The 27,241-nt window shown below is 38.1% G+C and overlaps 1 protein-coding gene across 1 annotated transcript in view; it reads left to right on the plus strand.

The window, feature by feature from the left end:
* The first annotated feature begins 943 nt into the window (after positions 1-943).
* The window catches only part of SVEP1 (sushi, von Willebrand factor type A, EGF and pentraxin domain containing 1), a 224,166-nt gene continuing 197,868 nt past the window's right edge, over positions 944-27,241 (plus strand). Inside the window, exon 1 of the mRNA XM_045373613.3 lies at positions 944-1,937. Coding sequence (XP_045229548.2) covers positions 1,407-1,937 — 531 coding nt within the window. The 5' untranslated portion in view covers positions 944-1,406. The remainder of the gene's footprint in view (positions 1,938-27,241) is intronic.

Consider the following 27,241-nt stretch of genomic DNA (forward strand, 5'->3'; position numbering starts at 1 on the left):
TAACTGTAGGCTGATCTACACAGGATTCCTGACTCCTAGCTGGAATCTTTTAACCAAAGGTCCCACCCTTATGCAAAGTGCACCTTTCCTTTACCCGTGCGCTATCCCCTTTGGGGGTCCTGCTTTGGGAAAAGCCACCCCAGGTAGCAACTTGTTTCAAAGCAGATATATGCCAGGTATCATTCAAAGCCAGGTCGATCTTATCTGTTGAAATAGATCAACAGCACAGGGACCCCCTACTCATGCTTCAGATTTCAGCACAAACTTTCCGTCCTCAGAGAAAGCTTCTCTGGCCTCTCCAAGGTCAAGTCTGTCTACCTAAACTCTCCTTTATTTAGCATGGTCAGTTGTCATTACATATATTTTGTATGTTACTATCTGGCTAATGGTCACCTGACTTGTTACCGTTTAAGTTCCTTAAGGATAGAATCCGTGTCAATTTTTGTTCCTTATATTTACAGTGCCTCACATAGCTCCTGGCACACAATGGGCATTCAAAAAGTATTTGTTAAAATCAGGAAAGAATGAATAAATTCACGACTGAAGCACCATGACAAATCATTCCTATGGAATGCATAAGGTTAGATGCCACCCCTTTATGGTGTGATCTGAGGGGGCCCTCAAGGGTCTGCACGCTCACACACACCACTGATTAGAAATCCCCATCAGGAAAATTGTACAATCATCTATTCGGTGAGGGCTTTGGGACACTGAATGGGGGAAGAGAAACACAAAAGGTGAGCAAGCAGTTTTCAAAGGATGCTTTCAACTCCCTGGCCAGCCCGCGTCTATGTTTTCGTCTACAAAGTGTTTCCAATTACTGTGGCACTCTCGGTATCTGGATCCATCTCCAGTGAATTCCTCTGCAGCTCCTGCCAGACATATGGGATCAATCAGGGCTTCGGCGCTGGTGCGCTTGCTGCGGGAATGTTGACAGCCTGACAGACGCGGGGTTCTGGTGTCATGGAATCTCCGAGCCTTTGGCTTGATCCCGGGAGGAGAATGAGAGGGGGAGGAGGGAGATAGAGTCAGAGATACAGAAAGGAGACAGGAGCGGGGAGAGGGAGAGAGGGAGAGAAGGAGGGAAGCGGGAGATTTTTCTTGACTGCCCCCTTTCCTTCAAACATTTTATAGGCTTCAGGGAGAGAGAGGAGGAGGAGAGAGGGAAGAAAAAAAGAGGAGAGCGAGAGGGGTAGAGAGCGCGCGCCGTTCCCTCCGGAGTTTCCGAGCTGCTGAGGAGTCTGGATTGTGTCTGTCCCCAGTGTCAGATGAAAGGGCGCTGAGGCTCTTGGCCGCTGCCCCGCGCCCCGCTCCGCGCACGCCCCTCTGCGAGTCGGGCCGCAGGGCGCCTCTTCCCGCCGGAGCCGACGCCTGCGCTCCGGGGCAGCCGCTCTGTCTCCAGCGCGATGTGGCCTCGCCTGGCCTTTTGTTGCTGGGGTCTGGCGCTCGTTTCGGGCTGGGCGACCTTTCAGCAGATGTCCCCGTCGCGCAATTTCAGCTTCCGCCTCTTCCCCGAGACCGCGCCGGGGGCCCCCGGGAGTCTCCCAGCGCCTCCGGCTCCTGGCGACGAAGCGGCGGGGAGCAGAGTGGAGCGGCTGGGCCAGGCGTTCCGGCGACGCGTGCGGCGGCTGCGGGAGCTCAGCGAGCGCCTGGAGCTCGTCTTCCTGGTGGATGATTCGTCCAGCGTGGGCGAAGTCAACTTCCGCAGCGAGCTCATGTTCGTCCGCAAGCTGCTGTCCGACTTCCCCGTGGTGCCCACGGCCACGCGCGTGGCCATCGTGACCTTCTCGTCCAAGAACTACGTGGTGCCGCGCGTCGATTACATCTCCACCCGCCGCGCGCGCCAGCACAAGTGCGCGCTGCTCCTCCAAGAGATCCCTGCCATCTCCTACCGGGGTGGCGGCACCTACACCAAGGGCGCCTTCCAGCAAGCCGCGGTAAGGTGCCCGCCCCTCCCGGCCCTGGCCCTAGTCCCCAGGCCCTTCCCACTCACCGCTGCCTGCCCGTCTCTAACCCGGGGTTCAGTCCTGGGCAAGGCATAACCTCCCCAAGTCCGGCGTCCCCATCCACAAAACTAGAGTCATAGCTAACCCCCCTGTTATTATTGTGGGGGCTCCAATGGGATAATGGATTTTTAAACGCTTAGAGAGATGTCAGGTTCCTTAAATAGTTGGCTTTGAGGACCTGTTAGGAAGGGATCCTTGAGACGCTAATCACATTCATATTTGTAGGAGCAGAGGCATCCAAGCTGAAACAGGTGAGTATGGTTTACAAAGTGTTTCTAAAGGTAGGACATGGAGTGATCTGAACGTAACCCCAATTCTTTTTAAAGTTATGTTATGCTTTCAATGTAAGATTCTTGCCCTTCCTATTTTTGCTCCAATCCTCTATTAGATTTTTAACATCTGGAAGAGGAAGTCAGTTTGGGACGTCGGACTTTTATAAAATGTGTCTGTTTTTCTGGTTACAAATTAATTCATATTCAGTGGGGAAAAAAGGAACATATAGAAATTCTAACACATAATAGCAAACCAGTGTTTGTAGAATGAATTAAACAAAAAGGAGGGAAAGGGAAAAAAGAAAAACCTAAAATTTCATCATTTTAAAAAAGCCATTGTTTGCAGGTTGTTGAACAGTTGCCCAGTATGTGCATCCATTCATACTTTTAACCAAATTGGTATCTTGCTGTTTTGTAGCCTACATTTTTCATTTGTTATATCCTAATTAAAATGTTCTACATTAGCTGCATACTATTCCATTGCATGCAACAATCATCTATTGTTGGACACTTAGGATTTTTCCTTACTAAGTTATCGTGAACATAAATATTTGTGGACTCTTGTTTACATCTTTAGGAAGAATTTCTATAAGAGTTCTCGAACTAAAGGTTAGGAACATTTGTAGCTTCTTGATACATATTGTCCATTTCTCCCTTGGAGGGTTGTATAAATTTATATTCTCATCAGCAGAGTATATCAGCAGTAAATTTGTCACATATTCACCAATATCATATACTATCTTTTAATATCTTTGTCAATTTAAGATGTGATAGAGGCATCGTTTTAGCAAATACACATTTTTGATTTTTGAGGATGAACATTTTCCAGTACATCTACTGGACATTTGTATTTTGTCCTTTGATAATTATCATAGTTTTTGCCCATTTTGCCATTATAGTGCACATTGGCTTATTTTTTTTCTTAATGATTTGCCAAAGCTCTTTATATATGAGGCCAGTAATTCTTTTGTGTATATGCTGCAAATGTTTTTCCAGTTCACTGCCTTTTATTTTTGTTTATGGAAATGTTGTTAGATGAATGGTTTACATTTTTATACACTCAAATCTATCAAACATTTTCCTTAAGATCCTATATTCATAGTTTTAGAATAGCTCTCTCATTTCCCAAATCAGAGAAATAGTTTTCCATGTAGCAGCTTAATCCATCTGGAATTTATTTTTGTGTATGGTATGACAAAGAGGTCTAATTTAATTTTTAACAATAAATAGTTAACCAGTTGTTCCAGCACTACTTGCTTAATAGCCATCTGTCCTTTTCCAATTTAACTGAATGTCATGTTTTACATGTGGTAAATGCTTATGGGTATTTGATCTCTTCCTGGCTTTCTATTTCCTCCCATTTTCTATGTCATTTGTATCATTGCCAAAATGATTTAACTATTGTAACTTTACAACATATTTAAATATCTGGTAGTGCAAATTCTCCTTTTTAAACATCTCTTCTTTTTCTAGTTAATACCCACTTATTATTTAATATGAATTTTAAATTCATTTTTACATATTACCAATGAAGTCAATAAGGATTTTGATTTCAATATAGAAAATATTGAATTAACTTGGGGATTATTTATATTTTATAGTAATAATTCTTCCATTTCAAAAGTGTAAGACCTTATATTTTCTCAAAGTCTTAGAATAGCCTTCTCATTTCCCAAATCAGAGAAATAGTGTTCTATTTAACAGTTTAATCCATCTGGAACTTACTTTTGTGCATAGTATGACAAAGATGTCTAATTTTATTTTTCAAATAAATTAGCAGTTGACCCAGCACTATTTGGTTCATATAATTTGCTTAATAGCATTTATGTGTATTCTTTATACATATACATTTATGCATAATCCTTAACAAAGTTGTAGATTTTTAGAAATTAAGTCCTGTATGTATTTTTCATATTTATATACAAATATATTCTGTTCAATATTACTGTCATGAATAGCATCTTTTAAAATTAAATTTCACACAACTTTTCTTGATGTATAGAAACATTGATTTTTAAAAATATGCCTTCTATGTTTGGATTCTTGTTGAAGCCTCTTTGATTCTTTTTTTCTCTTTTTATATACATTTTATTTTGCTGATAATAAATGCTTATTGTAGAAAATAAAATAATCAGGAAAACTATTTCCTGGAAATACACTGTCATAGTTTGGTACATAGCTTCCTTGACTTTATTCAGTTGTCTAGGTAACAGACATGTTTTCATACATATATTATGCATAAATTATGTTTACCCAGAAAAAAGGATTCAATTGTACATCCTCTTGTAATTTGACTTTGTATTCCCACCATATATTTCAGTCTTCTTTCCAAAATAAGGAACGTATTTCTACTATCATTATTTTTCATGGTCATACAGTTTTCCACTGTAGAATGTGCTTTCGTGTGTGTGTGTGTGTGTGTGTGTGTGTGTGTGTGCGTGTGAGAGAGAGAGAGACTACCTATTATTATATATTTACGCTGTTACAAACATTGTATAACTAAATCTTTGCCCATATCTCTAATCATTTCCTTAATGCAGATTCTTGAAGTGCCATTATTGTACCAAAGAATATTCATGTTTTTTAAGGCATTTAATACATGTGTCAAGTTGCTCTGCAGAAAATGGTGCCAACCTGCCCTCCACATGCAGTGACAGTGTCAGGACCTGGGGTGCAGACCAGCCAGTGCAGGCTAATATCATTTGAATATTCCACCCCCAACCCCCCGACTTTCTAAGTGAGAAATGGAGTCCCATTTTAAATTGCATTTCCCTATTAGTGAGGCTGAATATTGAAAAAATATGTTATTGTCCACATATAGCTCCTTTTTTTTGAATGCCCATTAAGATATTTGAGGATTATTATCCAGTTTTTAACTGGGGATGGCTCTCTTTCTTATTGATTTGCAAATGCTCTTTAAATCTTAATGGTATTAACCCTGAGCTGTCACTGACCCAAGTATGTGGCAAATATTTTTTCTCAGTGCTTTAATTTTGTTTAAGGTGATAGCAACAAATGTTTTGTTAGTCTGTTGGATCTATTTTTCTTTTCATTTGTGCTGTTTTCATCGTTATGAAGGTTTAAAGACTTTTGCCTTTAAGAGATGAAATAGCTACCCTAAAAATGCTCTCTGTGTGTTGAAGCAGTCACGCCACGCAGGGTATAGTTTTGCAGCTCTTGTTCCCTGTTGGACCTGGTCTCCGCTCTAAATACTCATGAGGTCCTGAAGGCTGGCCTTATTCCTCATGCCATGGTCTACTCCATCAAGGAAGAACCCTGCTGCATCAGGGAAAAACCTGCCAGGTACCAGCTCCTCTGTTTGGCTTGGCCAGACTTGCCCAGGGCCTCTGAGAATGTTGATCCAAAACAGTAAAATGGGTAATGAGTCGAGTACATAGTGCTCCCCTCAAGACCTACTCTGTCTTCAGCTTTCCCCTTCCAAGTACTACATCCTGTCTTGGAAAGTGAAATTGCCAACAAGGTTCCCAGTGCTGCTCTTCAACCTGGATCCATTTGTAATCTAACAAGCAGGGATTTCTCAAAAGTTTGTATTAGCTGGTCTTCCCTTTGACTTCATTTTTATTTTTATTTTTTCTCATTTTGGTTGGGCTATAAGAAGGTACAAAAGAAGGTCAGCTGGCTCAGTCCCTGTCTAAACTGGAAGCTTACGTGTCTTCATTGTAACTTTTCCAAGCCTCTGATGAGCATTCTTAGATATAACTAAAATATAAGATTTAGAGAAAATTGGTAGAAGACGACCAACGTTTAGAAATGGTGTTGGTTGAGGCTTGAATTTTTGCATAGGGATCAGGCAGAAGCATTTAGCGACCAAGTTAGTTTGAAAATGATAAGCTGTCTTGTGTGAGTTTTGACCTGAAACTTTGTACATTTCACCATGGAAATGAGATCATTCATCAGATTCCCGCATGTGAGCAGAATGGTAATATTATAACTGATTGTGACCTAGCCTTTGTGTGAAATTGAAAATCACAGGGATATTTTTGAGTTTATTAATTACTCCCTGGAAAAATTAGTTTTTCAAAGCTTTTCTGTTTGAAACTGAATGCTCACACAACTGTGCCCTGACACAATCACAGGCAAACACATAAACATGTATGGTGCATAGGCACACCTCGCAAGCACACAGTTACCCCTCAGGGAGACATCTGATTCCTCTTATGTAAAAACTGGGAGATGTAGAATTTTCTTGAACAACATGAAACTTGCTATTATTTCTCAGCAGATGGGACTGACCAGACAAAAAGGATAACAGTGTTGCTTCACTTTTTAAATGATTATTATTTGGTGTCAGAATTGGACAACTCGAGGGGTAGTATATGAATGGGTACTCACGATTATCACACCTGATTTGAATGGGTAAAATGCAGTGTAGACGTTTTCTCTTCAGACACCACCCCATAGCACTCTTCAAAGAGCACAAGGACTAAAGCAGTGAATTCTGTAATTAGTACACAATCAATAGCCTGGGGGAAAGTTTAGCACCTTGAACTTAATTACATGAAATCCTTTTACAGAATTAACAAAAAGCTCTTCAACTGTTTGTTGCAGGGGAGTAATTACCTCATAACGACCTTCTTCTTGGTTTTACTTCCTGCGATGTGTTTATAACTTACCTTTCCTAAAGTAAGTATGTTTGGATTGGCCCCACTGTGAATGCCAGGCTCTTCTTAATCCTACATATTTCACATCAAAATAAAACCAGAGCCCCTCATTTTCCACTTTGCTTTTGCGAAATATCCGTTAAACAAACATAGCATGAAGCTTCCTTTGAGAAAAAAAAAAAAAAAACTGCTTTCCTCATTGTTCCAGAATTCCAGAAATGTGATCCTCTGGTGGAGAATGTGCTGTCTCGCCAAACATCCAAGCTTTAGATGGTCAGAGGACTGGGAATACATGGGCGGAAGTGCTTCCTAGCTCAGGGAAAGAGCCTCATCCATGATGTGTCCACACTGGTAGATATTCATACCTTTACCTAGAGATTAATCTTCTCTCCCAGGCTTATGGGAAGAAAGTGTCTCCTTTTATGTTTTCTAACAAACCCTGAAGATCTGTGAGATGCCACTAGAGTTTGTTCATACAATAGGCTGATAATAGCCTTTGTATGTTTTGCAGTGGTCTCTGATGGCCCCAGTGCTGAAGCAATAAGGAAAGTTTGGGTTCTTCTTTTCTATAGGAAGGGGTGGGGGCACTTATGTAATCTGCAGTGGACTCAGTTGTTCCACACTCAGAGGATAGTTTTAACATCAAGAATCGCTCACTGTTGCAGCAGCTAAGTTCTTTATGCTGAAAAGATATATTTCCAAATGTACGTCTGGAAATGTTCTCTCTTTTGTGCTTCTAAGCTTTTGAACAATTCTCAAATCATCTCTAGTATTACATAGGAATCTCTTTTTCAACCTTATCAGAATTTTAGAAGTATAAATGGAATGGAATAGAATGGAATGGAATGAATGAATAATGAATAAATAAATCCTCAGTACCTACAACAATTCCAGACCTCACATGTATTTCCCAGGCAAAAAAGTAGTACTCATTTGTTGTTTTTTGGGGTTTTTTATGAGAGAGAGAGAGAGGGTCTCCCTCTGTCACCCAGGCTGGAGTGCAGTGGCGCCATCTCAGCATCACACCTGGCTAAATTTTGTATTTTTAGTAAAGATGAGGTTTTGCCATGTTTTCCAAGCTGGTCTCGAACTCCTGGGCTCAAGTGATATGCCCACCTCGACCTCCCAAAGTGCTGGGATTACGAGTGTGTGTTCCTGTGCCTGGCCTAAAATTTTTAATTTCAAGAGAGAGTGAATAATTCTTAAATGTCGAATTCAAATTTTTTCTTAATCTCGCATTACGTGTATTTTGTTTATTAGTTTTGTTATTTCCTGCATATACGACACTTGTATGTAATAAGAATGTGTACCTACTGCTACTGTTAAAGGCACTTCTTATTATTGGCTGCCAGTGTTATATTCTGTTTGGTTGAAATACATCATGAAAATGCTTGGTCAAAGACTGTGAATGCTTAGACAAGTGGAGAGAGCCAACTGCTTTGTCCTCCCTCACAGCTGTGGCCAAAGGGTAGGAAAATTCTCCACCAATGACCTAATGATACAAATGTGCATAGAGAGAATTTCTCTTAACAATGACCATAATTACACACAAATCACATAGCTAAGTAAATGCCAAAGACTGTCTATCCAGTCTTCTGATTTATCACCTGGTCTTTTTGTAACCCCTCTTTCTCTGTATCTTACTATATTACATCTGGAGGTAGGTATCAAAAGCTAGGGAGAGGTAGGGGATTCCATGTCCAGGGTTGCTAAACTGTTACACAAGACGTAAAGCCAAACAGTGTAACCCAGAGAATGTAAACCATGGCTGTAAAGTCATATTCATTCCAAGGGTGCATTTCACTTGGCGTGTGTGTGTGTGTGTGTGTGTGTGTGTGTGTGTCTAATTTAATCACACATTTTAAAATCAGGAGATAGCATGTTTTCAAAACTCTGGCTTTTTGGCTTACTCTTAGCAAATTGTAGCAATTCTGGGTGTGTATTCTTTCAGCTCATTGGAGTCCCCACCTTGGCACTTGGAGTTTCATTTTGTGGTCCTTGATTGCTATTTCATGGCCTGACATGGAACAATCAATGGCAGAGGTTGAGATGATGTTAACCCCCTAGATGATATAAACTAGAATGAATGAAGTGGCTAGGAGTAGCTTAGCTGGATCTAATAGAAAATCTGAGGTACCACTAGCTTAAACATAATGGACATTTCTTTCTTTCTTAAATTAAGCCTTGAGTAGAAAATTCAGAGGGAAAATGACAGGTCTGAAAAGTCTTCTGGGATCCAGTTCCCTCTTTTCAGCTCTGCTCCATCATCTTCAGGTCACCTCATGGTCTCAGATGGCAACTGGAGCTCCTACCATCAGGGACTCATTCCAAATGCCAAGAAGGAGAAAAGGACAGAGACAGTCACAATCTTAAGGAGACTCTGTGGCAGTCCGTGCAGTACTTCCACATAGATCTCATTGGGGAACACTTGGTTTCATGCTTACCTTTAGTTTTATGGAGCTTTATTGCTGAAAAAGAAGGAAAATGTGGATGCTAAGCTTAGCTAGGTGTGGTGGCTCGTGCCTATAATCCGAGCACTTTGGGAGGCTGAGGCAGTGGATCACCTGAGGTCAAGACCAGCCTGGCCAACATGGTGAAACCCCATCTCTACTAAAACTACAAAAATTAGCCAGGAGTGGTGGTGCACACCTGTAATCCCAGCTACTTGGGAGGCAGAGGCAGGAGAATCGCTTGAATCCAGGAGGCAGAAGTTGCAGTTAGCTGAGATTGCGCCACTGCACTCCAGCCTGCACGACAGATCAAGACTGTCTACACACACACACACACACACACACACGTGCAACAGAAACTTTTTATCTTAGTTTCCCAGAAGTCAGAAGCTTCTAAATAATATGAAATTCACTCACAAATAAAAGATGATACTGATAGAGACAGGGAAAATTGTATACTACAAAATAAAATTAATACTTTAATGTTAATTTGATAAATACAAATGAACATTTCTCAGGAAGATATAGTTCTTCTTCAGCTTTTCTCTAGTAAGCTGCCAGGTGAAGACATGTCTACATTGAAAGGAATTTCCTGTTATGGATTGTCTCTGCATTTCCCATAGATTTTAAAGACTGTTCTCTAAATCTCTCCAGGCCATATGAAGACTGGATTTCCGGCATAGAGTCAGTGTTCGCTTCCATCCAGTAACCTGCTTCGGTTTAGAGGTCAGCTGTGGATAGGAAAAACTCTGTGAAAGTTGTTGTTTAGCATGAATGTTGTTACAGTGCTTCGCTTGAAATAAATGATAGCACTCAGAAAATGCAATATGTGAACCATCAGTAGATGCATTTTCCCTTATCCATCTATATGAAAAGATTTTTAAAGTATTCATCTTCTCCGCTCTGTGTCTTTCTCATGGGGTCATTCAGGAAGTTAATAGTTTATTTCTGTAAAGGGTGAAGCAATAAAGATTTTTCAAGTTCAGAGCACATAGTTATTTCATAGATGCACTAAATGTGTAAGCTGTAAATTTGAAGATAGATTCTAATTACTACATCTATTGAAATAGTGATAACTACCTTGTTTTATGTGAATAAATATAATTTGAAATTAATAAGAAAAATTTTAATTCCTACAAGATAAATAGAGAAAAAAATTTAAGGGAGTTCTTAGTAGGACTTATTGCATAATTGAGTTATTTACTAAGAAAAAGTAGTAACACCAAGTTAAGTATTTTTCCAGTTGTAAGCTACTGCCAGAGTACATAAAGTATATTTTGAGGACATGAGTTTGATGAACTATTTTCTTAATTCCTCTGAAACAGTCCCAATAGCCTCAATCTTTTTTTTTGTTTGTTTTTGTTTTTTTGTTTTTTTGTTTTTTTTTGTTTTGAGACTGAGTTTCACTCTTGTTGCCCAGGCTGGAATGCAATGGCGCAATCTTGGCTCACCACAACTCCACCTCCTGGGTTCAAGTGATCCTTCTGGCTCAGCCTCCCAATTAACTGGGATTATAGGCATGCACCACCACACTTAGCTAATTTTGTATTTTTAGTAGAGATGGGGTTTCTCCTTGTTGGTCAGGCTGGTCTCAAACTCCCGACCTCAGGTGATCTGCCCACCTCAGCCTCCCGAAGCCTCAATTTTTAAATTGCCCATCCTACAACACCAGTGGGTAGGATGTACCAGTTGCTAATGCAAAGTGTGTTTGTTTGTTTTCTAATTTAATATAATTTTTATTTTATTTTTTGAAACAGGGTCTCACTCTGTCTCCCAGGCCGGAGGGCAATGGCATGATCATGGCTCACTGCAGCCTCAACCTCCTGGGGTATCCTCCCACCTCAGCCTCCCAAATAGCTGGGACTACAGGGTCGCAAATTATGCCTGGCTAATTTTTGTATTTTTTATAGTGACAGGGTTTTGTCATGTTGCCCAGGCTGGTCTTGAACTCCTGGGCTCAAGCAATCCTCCCACCTCGGCCTCCCAAAGTGCTGGGATTATAGGCAGGAGCCATCACTCCTGGCCTACCTTTCTAATTTCAAAGATAGTGTTTAAAATGTATATTTGTGTATGTACATGGTTAAAATACCAACACTTCTAATTTTATTAGATATAAACTCTTAAATTTTCACTAGTTCAACCCATAAACTTGAGCATTTGTAATCATCCTTATTTTCTTATATTTATCAGAGTAAGGTCTCTTCCCTTAGCAAGGTAGAACTTTCACCAAGCATTTTCCCTTCTTTCTTGTGCATTCAAGATCTTACTCTTCACAGGCCTTTTTCTCTGAAGATAGAGCATTCACGATTTGTCTACATATTTAAGAAACTGGCATCATGTTTCCAGAGCAATATGGTAAATTGTCAATATGTTTGCAATAAAAGTATAAATCCTAAAACGAAATATTTACCAATCAAGGAATTTCCCATGAGAAAATAATCTGAGATAAAGTTCCCTATAAAAGAATGTTCATTGCACACTGTGTGTGTTTACCATGAGTATATGAAACTCTCTATATAATGTAAGTTCAATTTCACAAACTATGTGCACTCTTAGAACTTGAGCGGGAGCCTTGACTTGCCCCTGTGCCTACTTATGGAAGAAGAAGTGAGCTGGAGACACATCCAATGTCTCCATCTAGGCTCTGCCAGAAGCACAACCTAAGATGCGGATTCTAGTGTAAGTAGCTTATTGGGGAGTTGGTCCTAGTAAATATTGATGTGAGAGTGGGGAAATGAGACAAGGAAGGGAAGCCAGCCAACAGCACCATAGGGCAGTAGTTGTTCTTAATTCCACTAGGGAACACTGGGAGCCAGTGTAGAATTCAGGCCTTAGAAGTATCACAACTTAAGGGTGATAGGTCTCAGGTATTTAGAGACTACCTCGTGTCAGTCACTGCGGAGGGTTGCTCCCTGCAGGGCAATAATTCTCTGTCACTTTTCTGTCCACTGCAAGTAGGCAAAGTCATCTCCAGGCACCCAAGAAAGCCCTCAGGCAGAGATGCAGACGCTGGCAGGGGAAGGCTGGGAGGTCTGGGTGGACCACAGCAGGGTCCTCTGTGGCAGCTCGAGAGGGAGGCTGAGGACCAGCCTGCACTATCAACTTTTGGCAAAGCAAGGGTATCTGACATTTCCGCAGGTGAAGAACTGTGGAAAATAGCTCAACTGAAATCACTTTATTGCCCACTAAGCAGAGTACTCCAGCAGTAAGAAATTACTAGGTGCAGTACTGGAAGTGGGATCTGAGAAAATGTAGAGCATTCTTCAAAGAACTCACACATGGGCCAGCATTTGAGAGTCCACAAACACAGAAAGCACCAATGCCTTTTTCGTTATTTCCTTTCACATTTTCTCTTTCGATATTTCCTCTTTCTCCTGTTGTTTCATGAGATGAGACCGAGTATCAAAATTTAGTAGGCAAAGGTGACTGAAGTCACAGCAATATGGTTCTTGTGGGAATTTTTCAGAGGAATCTGTATTCACCAATTTGATATTTTCCCAAAATGTGGGGAAATACTGTAGGGAGACATTAGATAAGCAAATTACAGAGATGTATATACATGGCTTATAACTCCCTTGTTGCGTTTGTTGTCTTCCCTCTGCTTGCTTAGGACAAAGATCCCATCTTAGTTGACTTTGTACCTCCTACAAGACCTAGAAAATGATATTCATTAAAACTTTAGAATTCTTGAAAAGATATATCTTTAGTGCATTTCATTTTAGTATATCAAGCATTATATTATGTTTTCCTGAATTTGTTTCTGTTGCAAATAACTGAAACAAAACAGTTACAACATCTCAAAGGACTATTCAGTGGATGCTTGACTTTTGAAATGATAGGATAATTTTAGCAAATTCAGATCACTTTCCTGAGAGAGCAATATAAAGTGTTTAGAAGGATCTCAGACAGATGTGGACTCCTACCTGTTTTTCCACAAAATGTGATCGAGGAGGTAAACTTTACAGCACCTCTGGAGAGACAAGCTCATCCAGTGAGTTCAGAAGGAATCTGCAGGCTCTGGGCTTTTAAATTCATGTCCCCTCTCCATATCACTGTCACAACTGCCCTTTAACCACTCCTGTAATGTTCTCCTCAGTATTGCACAGATTCAAATAGTTATTTTTCAGCTCTTCTGCCATAAGCGTTACCACCTACTTTTTGGCTCAGGTGGAGTTGTGTGGTTATTGGTTATACAGTCACGATTTTCCCTAATCCCATGTCCTATCAGTAATAAGCATGATTACTGGTTTTCATTCACTGTTCTGCATAAAATGATGGTTGCATTGTAATTGGTTTATCTACTTGACAGATGTATTCTAGCAACATGTTCAAAGTTCCTTGGATGAATCACGGTATGTGATAATGAATGATTAGTACTTGTCAGGCACCACTTTAAGCACTTTGCCCATATGAATTTATTAAATATTCACAATAGCAAGCTTTCTTACTGAGGTTGTTATCATTTATTATTATTATTATTTTGGAGACTGGGTCTTGCTCTGTTGCCCAGGCTGGCATGCAGTGGCACTATCATGGCTCACTATAGCCTTAACTTCCCAGGTTCAGGTGATTCTTCCATATCAGCCTCCGGAATAGCTGGGACTACAGGTGTAAGCCACCGCACCTGGCTAATTCTTTTTGTATTTTTTGTAGAGACGTGGTTTTGCCATGTTGCCCAGGCTGGTCTCAAACTCCTGGCTCAAGCAATCTACCTGCCTCAGCCTCCCAAAGTGCTAGGATTACAAGTGTCAGCCATCGGACCTGGCTAGTTAAGTTGTTATTATTATTACCAAAATGCAGATGAAGAAACTGAACCTTAGAGAATGTAATTCTCTATGTAATTACATTCTCTATGTAATTATGAACTGGTTAAGTTGAGGAACTAGGATTCAAATCCAGGTAGTCTGGGCCAAAGTCTAAATTCTTAACCACCATGCAAAACTACCTCTATGTCATGTTGTCAGAAGATCTAGTAGATACAGGACACACTGATACATACTCACCAATGAAGTTCATTGCAAAGTCAGGAGGCAGAGAGGGCAGCCGTGAAAGGGACTTGGGTATGCCTATGACCAAGCGGAAGGTAGGCTGGAGCAGATACAGGTCTAAGAGAAGGGGATGTTTGGAGATTGTCATTTGAATGGGCACTCTCTAAATTGCCTGATAATCCCAGCTTACCACCCTTATCTCACACCCACTTCATCCTCTCTCAGATGCCATTCTTACATGATATAATCATATCAGCTAACATCTCCCACCTCACATACTTTAACAGATATTTCTACCAGTCCTTGCAGAGACCAAGCCACTGAGGCAGTAGGAGATCATATCTTTTAGCTGCAAGGTATCTGCCTCTGCCCTTTTTATTTATATAGCTTTCTGAAGTCTTAGGTTCCTTTAATCCAAGGTCAGCACTCCACATCATGCCCTTTATTGAAATAAAATGTAACCCAAGCAAAAATCAAATTTTCTTTTAGTCCTAAATGACCTTAAGTATTACTCTCAAACAATCATTCAGCCTACTCTTAAGTTTGTAAACGTATATACCAAACCTTAGTACAAGACTTGGTCTTCCAGCTAAATTCAATTTATCCTAATCTGAGATACTCAGCATTCCCCTGCATCATAACATTTCTATTCTTTTCATACACTACCCATTTCACAAAAGAAAAAACCCAACTCCTTTTGACTATTTTAGTACTTTCCTCAGGTAAAAAACAAAACAAAACAAAACCCCAAAACCTTGCTGTAGCAATTAGCTCCATGATCATCAATGCTTACTAAAATCTTTCTTCAAGTATGGTAGGTAATAAATTAGATTCATTTATATATCCAGTGCATATTTAAAGAACACTGCCCCCGTTGTAAGAGGAAGCATATAACTGAATTGTAAGGATAGTTTAATCCACCAGAGACTACATTTTATTCAGAATAATTTTAAAAATCAACACATTTGAAAGATAATGTATATAAATATGACTACTGTCATTGATTGATCATTTAAATACAGATAATTAATCTTCTAATCTATGAATAAAAGTCAACCCCAAATCATTTGGGGTTTAATTTCAGTTTTTTAAAGATACGAAACAGAATATTTTGCTCCATCCTGGTTTATTTATGTGGTCATGTGGTCAATCATACAAACAAATAAAAAAATGAAACAAACTTCCAAATGTCATTTATTTGGAATGCTAATAAATGTCACAAATTAAATATTTTTTATGAATTTAAGATAATTATAACAAAGAAAGTACACAGTAAGTTCATGAACTTAAAAAGTCTCTCTTCAACCTCCACTCATTTGCATCCCCCTTGTGTCAGATTTGATTTGAAATATATTTGGCTTTTTGAAGCATTCCAGAGTTGGCTTGTTGCTGAAGTCTAAGTATTTGCAAGATAATGGTTAGATTTTCCATGTCTTTCATGTGTTCTAAACTCCTGCTAAACTTTTTGTTTATGGTAAGTGTTAAAATACCTGGTAAGAAGACATTATTTGTTTTCTAACAGCTTTGAATCATACATCATATTTTTCTTCTTTCTCAGTAATATTTTTACACTTAAATTCTCCTAATGTCTACACATGCTTCCTGACATTTGGTGCTCTTTTGGAAGAACAGTTTGACCTGATACATTTCCAAAATAATTGTTCTACTGGCTAAGCCTAAGCATAGCATTAAATTATTTCTTCTCTTCGTAGCTCATATTTTTTGCAGTCCAGTCAATCAACAGCCACTTTCACTGAGGACCGTGCCCACCCCCTTCAGTCCACTGCCTACCTATGAGGGTTGTCCCTTTCTGTTTGGATAGCAGGTGGCAATCCAGAGATTGAGATAGTTCATTTATATTCTTTTTTCTGGGAATCTGAATTAGGGCACAAAGAGCCCTGAAAGAGTAGGTGTTTTTTGGTTTTGTTACCAGTAGACAGGTAATACAGAGTTAAGACTGCACAGAGAACCATAGAAATCTCATCAACATAAGGAAGAGTAAGTGAAGAAGATATACAAAGAAAAGTGGTGACAACATACTGTGTAACTCCAGAGGAAATAAATGTAAGGTTAGAGGAAATAGCCACCATAGCCTCTAGTGGCTTGCTTGTTCCTGGTTTCAATCCCTCTTGAGACCCAGCTCTTCTCCCTACTTTCGGATTGGAAAAAATATTCCTATATGCATCCAGTAAATCTTTGTTTAAGCTAATTAAGTGATTATCCTCCCACACAACAGAGTGTGGTTGCCCTCATTCTTTGTGAATTTGCCAAATAAATTTGCAAAGCCTCTATAAATTGCAAAATTTCTTTACACACTTGTGAATACATTTAATTCGAGGGTAACCATTAAAAGTCTTTACTAACTTTCTTCTTCTGTTTGCATGTTTCTCTAAAATAATTTTTGCTTATTTTCCTTATGGAAATAATATACAAATTAATAGCTTAGATAAAGCAGGAAAACATAATAATAATTACAGTTTTTGTCTCTCACTCTTTTTATATATGTATGGGCATACCTAATTATATGACATATGTAGTAAAGGCACATGCTATAATTTTCGTTTTTAAGATTGCATAATGAAAATTTTTCCATATAATAGATTCCTCTAAAATTACCTTTCAAGTATATTTTTTCATGTGGATATACCACAATTGGATTTTAGAAATCTCCTATTGCTGATCAGTTGTTACTGCAAAATTTTGCAGTTGAAATAGTTATTCTTGTATATCAATCTTTCTCAGTACTTCTCAATATTGTCTTTCAATGTATTCTCTTTCATCTGAAATATGATTAAGTTTTTTTTACACATTTATATTTCTTGCCTTGTTACAACAGCTAAACTTCTCACATAAAAGTGATGAGGCACTGTTGGAGGCCGAGGCGGGTGGATCACCTTAGGTCAGGAGTTCGAGAACAACCTGGCTAACATGATGAAACCCCATCTATACTAAAAATACAGAAAATTGGCCAGGTGTGGTGGCAGGCACCTGTAATCCCAACTACTTGAGAGACTGAGGTGGGGAGAATAATTTGAACCTGGGAGGTGGAGGTTGCAGTGAGCTGAGATCATGCCATTGCACTCCAGCCTGGGCAACAAGAGCAAAACTCTGTCTCAAAAAAAAAAAAAAAAGTGATGAGGCATTCTTGCCTTGTTCTTGAATTTAATGACAATGCTTCAGGCATGATTTTGGCCATCGGTTTACAATAGCTCTGTTGGTCATATTAAGTAAGCACCTCTCTGTTCTTTCCCTAATTTGTTTGTAGAATCATACACTGATGCCCAAATACCATATGTAATACTTGGGCCATTTGAGATTATCTTACTTTCTCCTTTGACCTCTTGACATTAGCATGTGATATAATTTCTCTAATATCTTTGATGTTTGGGCTAAGTGCTACTTGATCATATTGTATAGGAATTTAACATCTCAACTGAAATGATAGAGTTACTCATAACAATATTGATAATAAAATTAAGTTTGAATTTTTTTTTTTTTTTTTTTTTTGTGAGATGGAGACTCGCTCTGTCACCCAGGCTAGAGTGCAGTGGCGCGATATTGGCTTGCTGCAAGCTCCACCTCCCAGGTTCACGCCATTCTCCTGCCTCAACCTCCCAAGTAGCTGGGACTACAGGCACCCGCCACCATGCCCGGCTAATTTTTTGTATTTTTTAGTACAGACAGGGTTTCACCGTGTTAGCCAGGATGGTCTAGATCTCCTGACCTCATGATCCACCCGTCTCGGCCTCCCAAAGTGCTGGGATTACAGGCATGAGCCACCGCACCCAGCCAATTTGATTTTTTTATCCTGTAATCAATTAGCAATTTGTTTAAGAATAATAGGTCATTTAGCCTCCAATTTTCATTTGGATTCTGATGACTTTTTTTTTTTTTTCTATTCAGATTTTCTTTATTCCCTATGTGCCTTTATTCCAAATGGTAGAATTTGTCATTATTAGAAATTTGTTTGGTCTTCTGCATGTTTTTTTTTTTTTAAAACCATTTAATTAAGTCTGCTACTCATCAACTCCTGTGCATATCATTTCACAATTTGATATACTGTCCCTATGGGTCCATTTCAAAATGATTTGTATCCATGTTCAATAACTAAAACATGTATGTGGGTGGAAAACCTCATGACCATAAATTTGAGATTTAGTTCTTCTTTGACCCTCTGGTTCGTCTGTGATTTGGCTAGGCTGTAATAAATAGCCTAAATGTTATAGGGCCAACCAACTTTTTTCTTTCTTTCTAGACTCTCAGTCTGTGAAGCCCAAGTAAATACTTAAAATAAATGAAGCATTTGCGATTGGCTAAAAATGATTGACTTAAAATTACAGTATAAATAGGAAAGCTCAATTACTGCGGAATACTGCTTCCAGTTTATACTTTTGTCATTGTTTTATCTATTTATTTACTTATTTTGTTTGTTTTTGGTTAATGGTTGTATCATCAAATATTACAATTGGTAAATCCCTAGCACAGTGCCTGGTATATGATAGATGCTCACTATGGATCTGGTAAAATAAGTTTACATATGATACTTACATGAATTTTCATTTCATGATTGCAGGATGGAATTTACTAAAAACATTTTGGCCTAGAATGTGTTAATTTATTCTGCATGGTGGACATACAGCTAGCACAAATTAAGGCAATTGCTTTCATTCTCTTACTTCATAGTTAATCTTTGTTATCAATAGAGTAAGAATATAAGATTCAATTCCTGCCATAGAGTATCTTGCCTTCTGGCTTGGGATGTAGTCAGACCTATAAGAATTTATTACGATGGGATTAATATAATGGAATGTGAGTGGGGGCACTGATTTTAGGCATAACAGAAGAATTTGGGAAAGTTTAAAGGAGGAAACTTTGATCTAAAATTTGAAGAACTAGTAAGAATCAGAGGTGGACATATTGGGAGATGAAAGGGTTGTTAAGAATTTCCAAGCAGAGCAAACATCAAGAATGCGTGGTATATTTCAGAACCTCCAGATAGATTGATGTAGCTAAAATAGAGTGCAAAAATGGGGTTGGGGAGAGGGTAGACCGGAGACAAGGGTGTGGTAAGGGTTGCGGTTGGAAGCATTATCTAGGACTAGATAGTAAAAGGACACGTAAAGAAGTTTAGACTTTATTTTGTAGACAGAGGGAAAACATTAGAAGTTTAAAGACACAATCAGATCAGTATTTCAGAAAGATAGCTTTGATGGCAGGTCAGAAAATGGATTTGAAAGAAGAACAGCTTCAGCTACAGATGTTTAAAGCAACTCTTGATTTTCAAGAAGCCAGATTTCAGATTCCTGAACCATGACTGGGGCGATTAGATTGTGAATTAGATAGATAATTTGGAAATGTACACATCTGGATGGTTACTAAATGTGATAGGTCAGAAAGAAGGTACCATAGATTACTCCCAGATTTCAGACTTGAAAGATATTTGATATATCTTGAAAACAGGAGGAGGGAACCCGTATTTGTGTGTGGAGAGGGTATGTTGAGTTTGAGGAACCTCATGGTGCATTCAGACAGAGGTGTATACTGGGCCACTGGAACTTCACGTTGGAAGTTGAAGAGTTTGACATTGATTTAGGAGCCATTAGACTGTAAGTGAGACTCAAAGTTCTGAGTTTACATGATACTGTCCAAAGGAAGCATAGAAGAGAAAATTTGGAAATGGCAAACAAAAACAACAAACTATAACATAGAAGTAAATGAAAAACCCTAAAGACACTACTAGGAGACAGTCAACATTTTGATGTACAGTCATACATCACTTAACAATGGGGATACCCCTCTGAGAAAAGCATCATTAGGCAATTTTGTTATTGTGTGAACATCAGAGACTGTATTTATGCAAACCTGGGTGGGATAGCCTACTATACACCTAGGCTAGATGGTATAGCCTATTACTTCTAGGCTACAAACCCTTACGGTATGTTACAGTACTGAATACTGTGGACAATTGTAACAGTATGTTAAATATTTGTGTATTTAAACATAGCTATAGAAAAGGCAGAGTAAAGATATGGCAATATAATCTTATGAGATCACGGTTGTATATGTGGTCTGTCATTGACCAAAACATCGTTATGTGTGTATACATAAGTATATACTGTATGAGTCAGTCACGCTTATACATACACACACAGACACACTGTACATTTCCACATACATGCACACTAATGTAAGGTACATATAGGTAATGAAATCATGGTGTTTGGTTAGCTACTTCTTAAAATTAATAGTGTTCAATAATGACATTGTAATAATATTATGTGATTACCTATAATTTACTTAACTAGTGTACGTGTCCTATTGTTGGAACTTTATATTGTTTCTAATTTTTTATCATTGCAAATTATTCTGGGATACACATACATCCTTTTGATCATTTTGTGTGTGTATCCATGGTTATTTCCTTAAGATACTCTTAACTGTAGAATTTAAGTTCAAATCATGTGAAAATGTTAAGGCTTTGATCACTTTGTCAAACCGTCTCCCAAATATTACCAGGACAGGTGGCATTCCCAACAAAAATATCTGTTTTCCTACATATTTTGCAATTTTGAAATTTAAAGAAAACCTTGGCCATTTGAGAAGTTAAAAAAAACAGTGTTACTATTTTTAAACTTATGTTATTTTGGTATTAGTGAAGTTAAACATTTTTTATATTTTCTGGCAAATACAATTTCTTTTTTTGGTCTTTGTTTTGTTTGGTCAAAAACGCTCAACTGTATTTCTGTTATTTTTTCTCTTTTCTCCTCCTTAGAGATCTATAAAAATTATTTATATTTTAAAGACATTAATACTATATTTGACAAGCATAATATATGTATTTTCCAGCTTGTTGTTTTCTTTCTGATTTTTTGAGAAGGAGCAGAAGCTTTAAAAAGTATAACACTTTCTATGGTTTTGTGTCTTCTTATGTTAGCTAGAAATTTCAAAAGGATTTTAAATACTTAATACTACTGATTTATTTCTTATCTACTTGGGAAATCTGCTGTTCTTTTATAGTTGAACATGGTTTCCATTATTGTTTTGAGATAGATAATCTATCATACTAATGAGGCATATTTTTATTCCTAATTTTTATTGATAAGCAAAGCAAAAAATAATTTTATTAAATGTCTTTTCAGCATATTGGATTATTATTTCCTTTTAATTGGGATAATAATTGTGTTGCATTGGAGCAAAAGAGTTTCTAATTTTAATATATATTTATATTTGAGGAATAAGCCTTATCACATGAACAAGAAAGTTTCTTTGAATGTTATTTGAATTCAGTTTGGTAGTATTTATATAAAATTTTGTGGTTATTTGAGACTAGTCAGCAGCTTTCTACACTAAAATTTGTACTAAACTTTATCAATTTGAATTTCTGACATTTTTATCTCACTATGAACAATGTGACAATGTGGATCTCTGTCTTTCATTATTTTGAGTTTTCATGCATTAGTTTCTTATCAAATTCCTCTCTTACACATCTCTCTTTTCATTTTAGTGTATTCTCTTTCCATGGTTTTCAGTTCTTCTTGTTTTTATAGAGGCTTTGACTTTCTAAATCCTAGTAATACAAGCACCAGTTTATTATGCTGCTTCTCCTTTCTTTTTTTTTTTTTTTTTTTTTTTTTTTTTTTTTTTTGAGACAGGGTCTCATTCTGTCACCCAGGCTGGAGTGCAGTGGCACCATCTTGACTTACTGCAACATTCACCTCCTGGGCCCAAGTAATTGTCCCACTCAGCCAGCCGAGTAGCTGGGACTATAGGTGTGCACCACCATGCCCAGCCTATTTTTTGCTTTTTTTTTTTTTTTTTTTGAGACACGGTTTCTCCACGTTGCCCAGCCTGGTGTTGAACTCCTGGGCTCAATCAATCTGCCTGCCTCAGACTCCCAAAGTGCTGGGATTACAGGTGTGAGCCACAGCTGTAATTATGCTTATTTTCTTATTTTAGTATTAAATTACATACTCTTCCAAATCCTCCAGTTGATTTTGTATATCTTGGATTTACAGAATATTTTCATAGGCCTTCTCTGGATGTTTTGTTTTTTCATCCTGGGATGAGGATGTATCTATCTTGCTTTACACTGTCCTGTATTGTAGCCACTAGACACATGTGTCTATTTAAATTTAAGTTGATTAAAGTTATGCAAAGTCACTAATTCAATTTCTCAGTTACAGTAGCCTCATTTCAAGTGCTCAATAGCCATATGTCGCTACTGTATGAAACGGAACAAATGATACATCAAGCATCACAGAAAGTTCTATTGGGGATTGGTGATCTAGGCCATCCATTTTCAGACACAGGCTGTGGCTTATTTGTTAAAAATAAGAGGGTTAACCTCTTCGCTGATCATTTGGGTAGGTTATCAGCTTGTTTTAATAATATTAATAATAATAGATAGCAAAATTTACAGCCATAAATTCCAACACTCATTTTACTTTTACCCAGTTAATGGTTTATTGTTTGTTGCAAACACTATGACTGAATATACGTCTTCATTCATGGATGGTGAAAAAGCAGAATAAAAACCCACAACTGTATCTGGCTTCTTTGAAAATTTTCTGCTAAATAAAATAAAGGTAGAATGTAAGATATGTAAGATATAAAGTATAAGAATTCCCTACGAAAGAAGGAAAGAAGTAAAGGAAGAAAGGAAAGGAAGGAAAGGAACGAAAGAAAAGAAAGGAAGGAGGAAGAGAGGGAAGGAAGGAAGGAAGGAACGAATGAATGAACGAATGAAGGGGTTACATGTGCTTAACATAAATTAATAAAACTTTGAAATGGAGATGAGAAAAGAGAAAATAAACAACAGACTAAAGTTCAAACTAAACTGGCCAAGAAACTGAAAAGAGTAAAGCAAAAACTGTATAAAAGACAGAAATATTGTAATAAGGAAAATAAATGCAATGCCGAGATTCAATCTCAATTAGAAATAGAGAAGAGAACAACACTGCGAAACAGTGATATAGAAGAAAAGCTTGGAAGTAGGATGAGATAAAAACAAAAACATACTAGAATATATTAAATCCAGAAAACAATGAACAGAATAGCTTCTCTTCACATAAATAATGTTAAATATAAAACCGTTAACATCCTTTGAACTGAAGAACACCTGAGATTCAAATTAGAAATATTAACTAAATAACAGACAAAGCGTGGTGAAATTTTAGACTTTGAAGGGCGAAGTATTACAAGTAGCTTATGGTGCATTGTTTGGACTAAATGTTTCTTAACACAGAAACAATATATGGAGAAAACAGATTGAAACACTGACATAATTTACTAATTTTCTGCCCCTTGGAGAATAGGTGTCATATAGTCATAGTAGGTATTAGTTCATTGTATCCAGTTATTTATTTATTTATTTATATTTTTTTCTATTGGCTCATCAAGATTGATCGAGTTCTTTAAAACATGACTTTATGGCTGGGAGTGGTTGCTCACACTTGTAATCTCAGCACTTTGGGAGGCTGAGGTGGGTGGGTCACCTGAGGTCAGGAGTTCAAGACCAGCCTGATCAACATGGCAAAACCCCAACTCTACTAAATACAAAAAATGAGCTGGGCATGCTGGCACATGCCTGTAATCCCAGCTACTCGGGAGGCTGAGGCAGGAGAATTGCTTGAACCCAGGAGGCAGAGGTTGCAGTGAGCCAAGATCACACCACTGCACTCCAGCCTGGGCGACAGAGTGAGACTTTGTCCCCGCAAACAAACCAAAACAATAACAATAACAAAAAGAGACTTTATTAGCTTCTCTAGTTAGTATTCTTAGTCAAGGCTGGTCACAATGGATAATTGCAACTAAGGTTGTGTTGCAGTTGGTATAATATTGGCACATAGTTTAATTAATGAAGCCCAAGAGCAAACACTGTCCCCATGCCAGATCTGCTGTGACCTCTCTTTTGCTTTCAAGACAATTTTTCAAAACAGTTCTCTTGCAGCCTGACATGGAGTGGGGGTGCAGTCTTGTGTAATGGTGATGGATCTCGGGTGTTAGAACAATGTTACACAACCCTGCATTTTTGTCATTCTAATGACTACTGCTGGACAAGGGAAGCTTACTTTCCTGCCAGATATTTAAACAAGCTAATCAGAGGCTTGATATAATACAGATGGTGATAACCTTTTGCCATACAAAGTCCATGTTGAGTTTTTCTTTGGCAGCAGAGGGTTTGTCTCATTCAGTATTCTGGACCCAAAAATTCTGTTTCTTAAATGCCTCACAAAGGCTAACAGATGATGTAAACTATTTCAGGAACATTGAAAAGAGAATCAAGTGCTGGGCTTCTAGTACGTTCCACAAACATTACCACAAATCTATTTACTTCTTAAATCTGGGGTATAAAAATGTTTTGATGGAAATAATGTTTTTATTCAAGTACGATGAAGCACAAAGATTGGGGCGAGGGGTAAATTATTTTCAGTAAATCCCCACCCCTCCTCTATCCTTAAAGTACATTCCAAACCCAGATCTTGTGTAATTCTTTGCTTGGACTACTAGTCCTGCTATTCTTGCTATTTTAAGCTTAATATATTGTCTTGTCAACAGATGTAATGGTTCCTGTAAATATTCACCAGTTCTCTGTAAAAAGAGAAGAAAAATAGAATCATGGCTTGAAGTGTTTTGTGTGTAATGAGTAGTACAGCAAGAAATCACTGCTAAATCCTAATGTGGATGTTAAAGAACGTTATTGACAGGAGCTAGATTGATATTATGAAATAGCATTCGTTTGTTTCAGAAGGACAATCAAGGCGCACATAAGTTTATCTTTGTTGTACAAAACTATACAGAACATACACAGTGCATGTGCCCAGACACACTAACTACTCACTCAAGACCAACTCACTCAAGTAGCTCTGCTCCAGAGTATCCTGTAGTTTATCCACTGCACTCATTCATCCATTCATTCATTGAAGAAATAGTTATGAACAAATACTTTGTGCCAGACACTACTGAGAATACCACACTGAAAAGACAATCTCCTTTTTTTTTTTTTTTTTCACTTCTCCTCCTTTCTAGGAACATTCTCACGTTTTTAATGTCTTGCTTACAGTTAACTGCTGTGGCCTTGTAGAAGAAACAGTAATCAAAATGCGCAAAGGTTAGGGCGGGTGTCTGTGGAAGTGAGACAGTGACTTCAGAGGGGAACAATCAGACAGAAAGCGAGTTATTACTTGGCAAAGAGCAAGGATAGTGTGAACGCAACTTGCCACATCTTGGCATACTAGAACTAGGAGTTACCCTTCAAATATGGAAAAGTATAATTTTAAAGACAAATTAAAATGTCTCATTTCATCTCATACATAACAGATAATTGGACTTTTCCTCAAAGGTGGTTCTGAACAATAACAAAAAGTGTGTATTTGTGTGTACATATTTCACTTTGTTCCAATTATTTATGTCAATAACACTTTTCCCCTGGAATGTGTACTAACTGAAAATGTAAATACACGCACACACACACACACCCCTGTACATACACATAAATGTCTATATTATACTTGATACATTTAAATCCACTTCAATTTTTTTTTATTGATACTCAAATGGACCTTTATTTAGCCAGAAGGAGCCTCTTTAGGCTGGCTCCTGTTTCTTCTGGGCATGTTTTTAGGGATCTTGAATAGCATCTTTGTTTTCCTACTTGAGAGGATGTTGCAAGCTCATTTTGAACATTCCCTGCCATAGACCTGAAAGCAACCATTTCTTCACCAATTCCTGGTTCCTTTTAGTGGGTAATAATATTTGGAGACCACAGTGGGGGCTTTAGAGATGCCCATTTCTACTGGGGCTGGTCCTTGGTTCTGTCTGTTTTTGTGTATCTGCTAGTGTATCTTTGAGATAGATTCCTAGATGTGGGATTACTGGATCAAATGATTAGATAGACACATTTTAATGAAGAATGTCATAAGCTGACTCTCAAGCTCTATTGGAAAAGAAAAGTTCAAGGTTAAACGCAAACATTTTAATAGAGAGAAAAAAACGTGGTAGACTTTCCTTACCAGATACAAAAAAAAAAAAATAGTATAAAGCTATAGCAGCCGAGACAGGATGGTGTAGGCCAAGAATAAACAAGTAAAGCGATAAACCTGGATGGAGAGACTAGACTCAGGGAAAGAACAGTTTAATCAGTAAATGATTTGCAGGAAAATTGCTTATTCTGTTTAATAAAAATAAAAGTAGTCTCCATGTCACAGTAAAGACAAAAGATATCTATTTGGACTTAAATATTTTAAAAATATAAGCATTAATGAAAAGTATGTGAGAATATTTAATAGGCTTGCGGTGGGGAAACTTTTTAAAGCAAGACACGGGAAGACACAGGAGATAAGGATGATTCCAAGGTTTTTGTTTGAGCATCTGGAAGAATTGCTGCACGATGGGCCACTCCTTATTGACAAATATTTATTGAGTGCGTATCATTTGCCAAGCACTGTTCTAGTCTCTGGGTTTTGATGACTTTAAAAAATACACAAAAATACCTGCCTTCAAGAAAGTTACATTTAGGAAGAAGACTAGGCTTCTGTTTGAAGCCACCCTTGGCCTTGAAATACTGGGCCTGTCTGCCCTACATATCTTTGAACTGTGTTGTAGAGGGGTCAAAGTGACCTCCTTCTCTTCCATCCTTGGCCTTCATTTCTAGCCCTTGCCTCTCCTTCTAAATAGGTGGTGATGGCAGGATTCCAAAAAGTTTTCTCTATTTTCCAAGATATCACAAGGTTTCATCAGGAAGAGAAACTGTGTATGTAAAAGATAAATAAATTCACTATCTGCTGATTTAAATGTTTTAACCTCTATTTCCCCAATACTAAATTTAATTTACATTTTGTGACCCCAATTCTCCTGATGACAGAAACTTCATGTAGGCACATCTAAGCAAACTCAAAATCAGAA

This window comes from Macaca fascicularis, chromosome 15 (assembly GCF_037993035.2).
Source record: "Macaca fascicularis isolate 582-1 chromosome 15, T2T-MFA8v1.1".
Lineage (NCBI taxonomy): Eukaryota > Metazoa > Chordata > Mammalia > Primates > Cercopithecidae > Macaca > Macaca fascicularis.